The 9,141-nt window shown below is 40.1% G+C and overlaps 1 protein-coding gene across 12 annotated transcripts in view; it reads left to right on the forward strand.

Moving 5' to 3' along the window:
* sif (still life) overlaps nt 1-8,271 on the forward strand; it is a 42,408-nt gene extending 34,137 nt beyond the window's left edge. For 6 of the 12 annotated variants that reach the window (XM_015980472.2, XM_015980471.2, XM_015980479.2 and 3 more), the window contains 12 exons: nt 89-316; nt 2,897-3,350; nt 3,991-4,283; nt 4,337-4,531; nt 4,581-4,689; nt 4,738-4,917; nt 5,038-5,333; nt 5,388-5,575; nt 5,627-5,961; nt 6,012-6,132; nt 6,230-6,502; nt 6,861-8,271. In XM_015980472.2, coding sequence (XP_015835958.2) covers nt 89-316; nt 2,897-3,350; nt 3,991-4,283; nt 4,337-4,531; nt 4,581-4,689; nt 4,738-4,917; nt 5,038-5,333; nt 5,388-5,575; nt 5,627-5,961; nt 6,012-6,132; nt 6,230-6,502; nt 6,861-6,891 — 2,703 coding nt within the window. In that variant the 3' untranslated portion in view covers nt 6,892-8,271. The remainder of the gene's footprint in view (nt 1-88; nt 317-2,896; nt 3,351-3,990; nt 4,284-4,336; nt 4,532-4,580; nt 4,690-4,737; nt 4,918-5,037; nt 5,334-5,387; nt 5,576-5,626; nt 5,962-6,011; nt 6,133-6,229; nt 6,503-6,860) is intronic. The other 6 variants (XM_015980480.2, XM_015980485.2, XM_015980486.2 and 3 more) reach the window with 4 other exon arrangements.
* Nucleotides 8,272-9,141: the final 870 nt, after the last annotated feature.

The following is a 9,141-nucleotide window of genomic DNA, read 5'->3' on the forward strand; positions in this document are numbered from 1 at the left end:
ATTTAATCATAGCTCGAGCCCTGCCGTCGACAGCCATCACCCGACTATCGGAAAACGATTACAAGATGCACGCCTTATTGTGTTGCAGATAAATTCCCGGGAAGAGAGCGAAAAGACCGTTAAGGTGTCACTGCCAGACGGGAATTCGGCCACGGTCTACGTGCGCGACTCCATGTCGGTGGAGGAGTTCCTGGCGAGTGCTTGCGCGAGGAAAAACCTCAGCTGCACGGAACACTTCATAAGGGTGAAGAAGAGGCGGGACATGGAGGACCACAACTACTTTGTGCCTCACAGAAGCGACCTGATCGAGACTTACGTGAGTAATAATAAGATTAGCGTAACGAGATTTTTCCGAGCTGAGGCCAATTAAGCATGCGGGAAATTAAAAAGGGGAAAAATGGGAGGAGATCGAATTATTGTGATTGTAAAAAAATCGTGAGTGATATTTTCAAACTGAATAACTTCCTCTCATTACAACACCTTTATTAGTGTGTCCAGTTATTAGTATTTTTACTGTCCTGTTGTTTTTCACACAGAACGATTTAACTGAATTTTATCGACAAGCAGAAATTGTTAATTCGCAAAAGTTGATAAAGCAATTTTACCACGGTTTTCAGATTATGGTAATACGCAGCTACTCAAAAAAATATGTTTTTCTAAAGAAACATACTTTGATTAAGAACAGTACTAATTTAAATATACGACCAAAGCAGAAAATGTTTTAAAAATTTGAGGAAATGCACCTAACAGACAAAAGAAGAGTTAAATTAGTACTTTTTCGTCAACACTTATTGTTTAATACTTTAATAATGATATACCGAGCCATTCTATTATCCCATCATGCCGCGATAATAGAAGAAAACTGAAAAGAATTTTTTTTGAGTATTGAAATTTTTTCTTTGTATGTATTCCTAAAAATTTTTTCTAAAAAACTGAAACTCGCTTGATTACGAGCAAATTTGGTTTAAGAAACCTCGTAGATTAATAAAGAATAAAGAAATGCTTGCTAATATAGAGTCTCGGATAGAGAATAGAGCATAGAATAGAAAATAGACAATAAAGATAATGTAGAATAGAAAAAAAAACACAAAAAAGGAGGAATAGGAACAAAAAACAGAGAGGTAGGAATTCTCTAAGTATAGAGGATAGAAAAGAAGCAAATCAGATTAAAAAAAAATTGACAGCAGTTAAAAAAAACAATAATTTATTTTATTGGTGAATTAATTTATAGAAACGGAACTGGAGCGTTTTTTTACTAAATAATTTTATATGTATGGGACTTTATATGTATGGGACAACTACTTTGTGCCTCACAGAAGCGACCTGATCGAGACTTACGTGAGTAATAATGAGATTAGCGTAACGAGATTTTTCCGAGCTGAGGCCAATTAAGCATGCGGGAAATTAAAAAGGGGAAAAATGGTAGGAGATCGAATTATTGTGAGGAGTTTGGAGGGGTTCGGGAGACGGGCTTGTTATTAGGTAAATTTGAGAGCGCACAGGAGAAATTGCGCGATGAAATTAATATGAGGTGTGCCGCAAAATTCAATAAATGGGACACTTTGGCTGGGGATGGAATTTATTGTGTGCAAATATCAAATGTCAAATTATAGCGCCGTTGTGATTTGGAATATAATTACAGAGCGGGGCTTTATTCAAATAAAAATTGACTATCCTTACAGTTGAGAAAAAGCAAAACAACCTAATTACTATTTTGTGAGACTGTATAAGTATAGGTATAAGTGTAAGTAGTATAAGAAGTCTTATAAGAATGAAGAAAAATCTAAACTTCACTTTTACGGATTTTCTACGTACATATTTAACCAATTATGAACCAATTCCAATTCTTTGACGTAGTTAAAGTCGGGACTTTAGTAACTAGTAATTTCGCTGCCCGTAATTAAAGTCGAATTAAATTCGTAGCGACCTTTATTTGTTTCTCGCGCCGATGCAAATCCGTGCAGTTTGCCGATTAAAAGTCTGCCAGAATCATTTGCAGCAAATTGAATCTGAACAAAGCAACATTGCGAATGTGTCCCTAGTGTCAGAGCAAACCATCGACAAATCATTTCGATTTGATTATCCCTTGTCCGTGCACGTACTCAATTCAAATACCTGTTGGACCAGAATAATTTCCTATCGAAGTTCACAGGTAGAGTCATCGAATCAATAATTCAGCTTTGCATCAGCAGTTTTCCGCGGTTAATTAATGACAATTTAATGCTTGTATATTTAATGAATCAACAGTTGACTGATTGTTCAATCAGTGGCTCATTAAACTTTAAAGCCACACGACGAGTAAAAAAATCGATGATTGATGATCGCAAGTTTTGACGAGATTACCTCCGCCGGTAAAAAATTAAGATAAACTTGTTTCAGAAACATGAAAAATTACAAAAAGCGGCAATTTAACGTGTCAAAAGCCGAATACGCGAGATGATTTATCTGAATTCACCGCTAAAAATCGAACACAATGTCACAAAGTTCGGAAGTTCGTCTCGATCTGTTTCAGATTTAATGAACCGAGAGGACGCGAACTTTAATCTAATTAGGGCGAAATAACAAACCGGAAATGGAAAACGTTCCGGAATTAAGACTGCTATGCAACCGGCTGTGTAGGCCTGCGTTGCAACTCTCTAATTGAGCTAAAAATAAATTGGGACCGCTGTTTAATATTATATTTTTCGAAAACGTCTGCTGTATTTCAGGACTCAATTAGGAGGGAACTAAATCGGATTTCGTACGATAAATATTTCCCTATTTTCCCGGAAAAAAAACGATAAATAAAAATATCTGCGGGAATAATTTTGTTCTAATTCATTTCCAAAAAATAAAAAATAAAATAAAGAATAGTTCTCTGATAGGATTTTAAAATATTTTGTTTTTCCTTAAATAGCTCCACACGCACGAAGTCGTCGAGGTCTGTGCGAAAATCCTGTACCAAGTGGAGCTCTCGCGGAGCACGTTGGAGCAGATGTGGGGCTTCAGCGTCGAGGCCGAACTGGTCGAAAACGCCGACAGACAGGACGAGCTTTGCTGCTACGTCAGTCGCGTCGAAGATAAAAGCGTAGCGATGCAAAACGGCATCATAAAGGGCGACGAAATCATGGTCATAAACGGCGCCATCGTGTCCGACCTGGACATGATGTACCTCGAAAGTGTCTTGCAGGAGGAGCTGGCTTTGTGTATGATGATGAGGTCGTCCCGGACCGAGCCTCCGGAACTGGTTGGAATCCTCCGGGCGACTGACGACATCATCGAAAGCTTAGTCTGTCCTCCACCTCCGTCGGAACCCCCAGTCATCAGCGAGGAAATGATCTCCGGACTCATCGTGCCTGCTCCAGGTTGGAGTGAGTAGATTAGTGTAGAGTAGTCGCTGTCATAACTAGTTTTGAATTTTAATCACAAAGTCGAGATCAAAGTTGGCGCTTTATTAGAAGAAGGATCAGGACAAAGCTCAAAAGCAAACAAAAAAAGGATTACCGCGATGTCAAACAGGTTACGCTTTTTTCCCGGTCTTCATTATACGCTGAAAAGTTACACGAGTTTGCGACGCTTTCTTTCCGGGTTTTATTAAATCCGGGTGTCTGAAACGGATTAAAACTATTTCCAGGTTTTTTTGATATATTGGCTGGTGCGTCCTTTAAGCCAATAAATTGTGTTTACTCTGTCCGGTCACATTTAACCCGAGTTAAATCGAGCTTTCAAAGCACCCCTGAGCTTTGAAAATTTGGCTTTGCCAACTAAATAGACCGAAACGCAAAGTTGAAAAGTTCAAAAATAGAGAAATAATTAATCAAACCCGAACACTCGAGTAATTGATGCCAGTTTTAAAGAAAAAATTTGAGATTCTTGTGGCATTTCTCTTCGTAAACCTGTGTATTATTGTTGCTTTGTGGAAACTTTTCGGTTGAGTTCAGGCGGAAATTCTTATTGAATCGGAGCGATTTTTTTTGTAATTGCTGACGCTCCTTTTTCCGGCATTTCCAGGCAAAGACCGCTACTCTACCGAGTCTGAAAATCCGCCTTCGTCGATGACCGATTCCGGGATAAAGGTGAGTTCGCGTACAAACTCGTTCGAAATCGAAAACCTGCTGAAAACTGCTGAACAAGTGACCGGTTTCTGTCGCTCACCTGTTGAAACGCGCAAATCGAGTCCTACAGGAAGTTTAGTCAGCAACACTTCCCAGACTCTACTAACTCCCTCTCGGCAGCTCAGCGACGCCGAGAAGTTGCGAAAAGTCATCTTGGAGTTGGTAGATACGGAGCGAGCGTACGTCAAGGTAAAATAAATCTCCCCATAAATCCCCAAGTTTTTGCACCTGATGCTCCCCAGCATCTCAACAATTTATTGGAGAACTACTTGGAGCCGCTGAAGCGGGAGACGTTCCTGTCCAACGCGGAAATCAACGCTTTGTTCGGAAACATCCAGGAGATCGTCACGTTCCAGAGACAGTTCCTTCAGAACCTCGAAGAGGCTCTCGATCTTGAGCCGGATTTCCATAAATTTGAATACAGCAGCCAATTTAAAGTGAGTCGCGAATTTTTTGCGGGACGGGGACTCAAAATTTTCCTTTCAGAATGTATTGTTTTCCATCGGGAGCGCATTTTTGTATTATGTAAATCACTTCAAATTATACAGCTCGTTCTGCGCGAGCCACAGCAAAGCGCAGAAAGTTTTGCATCCGAGTAAGTATCATCGCAAATATACGGACCCCAAACTAACGAATTTCGCAGACGAAGGCAATCAAGCTCTGCAGGAATTCCTCGCGGCCCGTAATCCCAAACAGCAACATTCCTCCACTCTAGAGTCTTATCTCATAAAACCGATTCAGCGGATTCTCAAGTACCCTCTGCTCTTGCAACAGTTGCGGAACTTGACCGACCCCAACACCGACGAACACCAACACTTAGTCGGTAAGAGCCCACAGCTAAGTCTCTCGACTATCTAAACAAGAACTTTAACTGTTTAACTCTAATCGTCAATACCAATTAAAAACACCCAGGTTAAAACTTTTGTGTTTCTTGCATTTAAAGAGGCCCTCAAAGGAATGGAGAAAGTGGCCGAACACATCAACGAGATGCAGCGAATCCACGAGGAGTACGGGGCTATTTTCGACCACCTCTTCCGCCAACACCAAAAGAGTTCGAAGCAGAGTATCGATCTAAGTCCGGGAGATTTATTATATTATGGAGGAGTGGAATGGCTGAACATATCGGATTTCCTGGGGAAAATCAAGAAAGGGCTTGAACTACACGCGATGTGCTTCGTGTTTAAAACCGCGGTCGTTTTTCTCTGCAAGGAACGTCTTCGCCAGAAAAAGAAACTAATGGTAAGTAGGGAAAAAAAATCGCTCCGCCCGTAAAACTGTTCGTTGTGTTTGAAGGGCGTTTCCAGTAAGGGTTCCTCATCCGAAGTCGAAATTATTCGCTATCAAGTGCTCATTCCTGTAACCGAAGTTCAAGTACGAGCTTCCTCCGCTAAGGATATGGATTCTCATTTCCTGTGGGAACTGATTCACTTAAGAAGTCAATTACAGAGGAGATCAGAGAAGGTCTACGTTTTGTCTAATAGGTAACATTGTCGGAACCTTTTCAATCTTGTTCCTATCGATGGAAATTCCAGCACTGCTGACTTCAGAAACGCCTTTCTTAAAACCATCAGACAAATTATCAGGGAATCGGTTAGGAATATGTCAATACCGGCGACGAAACCGGGCACGGGACCGGGAATCCTCCTCGTCACAGGACACAAAGGGGAGAATCTCAACAGTCAAACACTGGAGCGGCCCGCAACGAAAACAGTCATAGTGCAAGGATCACACACTTTGGGCAAAACGAAAAAGAAGTCCTCGCAAAGGCACTCGGCCGGGAATATAGACTACGACAACATCAGCCAGGAAGGGGACGAACCCACCACGACCTTCAGGTCCCGGAGTAAAACAGTAGGAGATGCCGCAGGTACGTTTTGATTTTCCTTTCGTGGGAAAATTGACCTCTCCGTGTTTTAGATCCTCCCAAACGCAGTGACCACGACCGGAACGACACCGGAGCCAAATCCGAGGGCGAGGAGGACTCCCAAGGGGGCAAGAAGGCCACTCTCGGCCGGACCCCCAACCACCTAACTCTCAGGTATTGATTATCTCCTTTTCTCGGATTTATTGCATTCCGGAGCCCGAAGCCGGAACGCAATAGTCTCTAAAAAATCCGGATTAATCGTGGGTTTTAGCACGACCTCGACTTTGTCTGCCGGCAGTACCGGAAGCCAAGCCCGCTTGATCCAATCGTCGCACGCCCCGGAAACCTTCCAACCCATGCAGACCGAAGAACTAGGTAAGAGACCGGAAACCAAATCCCCGAAAAAACAAGAACGAAGACCCAGTCCGAGTCCAAAAAATTCCAGAAAGTCCAGTCCGAGAACCCACAGAAGATCCAGAGACTCTAGTCCCAAAGACGGCAAAAGTCCCAAGAAAATCAAATCGTCGCTTAAATCCCCCAGATCGTTGAGTATCGAAAACCCCACTTGTGTCGAGTGCTACCTGTCTGGAAAGTCAGACAAGGGATAGCACGACCAGATCAAGTGCTAGATTTTTAGTCCTTAATTTTTATTTTTTCAAAGTTAGCACCCCCGCTTTGCATGACACGCCAACCCAGATTCGAATCTGAGTTGGAGAGTCCTAGTTGTAGCTTAATGTCTGTTGGACTTCAAACGACCCTATCTTGACTCTAGTCCAGAAATTTGGTAGAAATCGCTCAAGTCGCCCCCTGGATGCGACCATCCAGGGCTTGCCGAGCCGATTTCGTCCGTTTCTGGGCTGCTTCTGAGCTTTGAATGTTGTGCAAATTGCGTTTTGTTATAGGGTCGCCTGTGTGGAAGCCAAGAGACAGTAGTTTAGAGGCAACCTCAACCACCCTCCCGCGCAAAGGCAGAGACCACAGTTCGGCTTTAAGCGCCTCGCGTAAGTCCCTCGTCGAGACAACAACCGGGCTAGAGATACACAATGCGTATAGCCACCAGTAGAAAAATATTTATATCACCTGTTTGTATGAAGGGGCCGAGCCCCGCCACTGTGCTGTTCATGCAAACGGACACACGAATCGAATTGTTAAACGCTGTACAAGTTATTTAAATAATTGTTAAATATTTGTGACTTTACCGACTGAGAAGTTTTTTTCGCCCCTCACTCACTCCCGAGGTATTGGTTGGGATTTTGTTCGATAAATATATTCCAAGTTGTTGTACCAAGACTCAGTATTACAGGGGAAAATCATTCGATATACTTTTAGAACGTTTATGCATATTTGCAAGATCTTTATAGAGGTAATTTTTATTGCATAGGTTCGTTGTTTGATGAGAAAATCTATCAAAATGCGCCCGCCGGGAACGCGGCTTCTTCGCGGGCACACTAATTTATAATTTTAGATCTCAAAAACATATTCCTATTAATACTAATATTACGATTTGTTGAAAGAAATTTCAGATTTTATTTACTAATTTAAAGAATTTTTAAATAAAAACCTTAATATGTAATTTAATGCAATCAAGTGAATCAGTAGAGAGGGACTAGAACATTGTCACATTATTATTGAATATATAAAAATCTAGAAATAGTTGATCCGTACGTAGGTTTAATGAACAAATAGCTATGTATTTTTAAAGAATACATATTAGTTTAATAATTTAATATTAACTTATGTAATAGACGCGTCCGGCGGCGGATTCTTTCCCCCGAAACGACCCGCCGCCGGCCCTAGAAATATTTACAATAAATTAACCGATCACATTGTCAAATTCTGCTGTCAACAAAATGTTTAATCGCACAAGACAACCAAAAACAATATAATTTTCCAAACTTGGTGCCCGTTTAATTTCGGTTTCCCACCACCAAGTTGCTCAAATGTAATCCTAGTCGTACGTTATTACTTTTGTATTAATTTTTATTGTGTAAGTGTTCCATCGCGACTCAGTTCCACCCTCACCCCCTTTTTTTTACTAGCGAGACAATTAGTACAAGCGAGCGGTGAAGTTTGTCAAAAAAACGCATCAGTGTTTTTCTGAAAAGTGCCAAAATCAAAAGAAACGAATTTAAATCATAAACACGTATACTTAGCTAATTTCAAATTGACAAACTGTACTGTTCCTCCGGTCGGCATTTTTTCATTTTCACTAGACGATAAGGATTTCCTGTATGTCTGTATGTATGTAAAATCAACATAAATGTGCGTATGTATGGACGAAAAGGAAAATTTCAAATATATAACAAAAACTAAGACGAGTTTTATTTCGACGCCCTTCGGTTAGTGCGACGATCCCGCAATGGTTATTAAACGAGAATTAGAATGACTGAATTAAACACACGTGCAATCACCGTAATTATTTTGTGGCACGAAAACGACAATCCTGAATTACAAAATAAAGAAAACTAATGCGCAAATTGTCGTAAAAGCACTAACTAGCTGTGTGAAGCAATAAATAAAACATATTTATGAATTAATTGAAACGCGTAGTTCAGGTCTACATAAAATATTTACTACAACGAATAAAGATAAAGTAAACTCGAAAATAAATTGTAAAAGTCAAATGTTGCCAATAATAAGCCTTCTGCAAAATGCTTATAATTTTTTGCCACGATCATCGTTTTAAATAATTACAATAACAATAATAAAGACTTTAGTAAGACTATGTGAACTCAGTTGTTCAATAAACTGCTCACAATCAGTTAAAACAACAAAAATTTAAGGAGTAATATAAATTTTTTGAATTTTTTTGCGATTTTAGAGGAAAATAATAAAAGTATTTGATCTGAAAAAAAGAATTTTGGAAATAATTAATGTTAAATACAATAAACAAAAATGGTTCATGATATTTTGGGAATCTCGAACTGGACGCACGTTTAGAAAACATTTAATACTCGTAATTTCAATTTTTACAAAACCTTGAAATTAATAGACTCTGTATCAATTGTTCTCATTTGTCCCGACCGTCAATAATTGTTAAATAGCAGAAAATTGTTTTTTTCCGGCAAGGTTTTCCTCTTTTGAAAATTTAACACTATATAATTAAATCAGGTCGATTTTTCCACCAAATCCAAGAAATTCTTCTGTATAATTGAGGCACATTTTTCGCACTCGCCGAACCGT

This window comes from Tribolium castaneum, chromosome 5, assembly GCF_031307605.1.
Source record: "Tribolium castaneum strain GA2 chromosome 5, icTriCast1.1, whole genome shotgun sequence".
Classification (NCBI taxonomy): Eukaryota; Metazoa; Arthropoda; class Insecta; order Coleoptera; family Tenebrionidae; genus Tribolium; species Tribolium castaneum.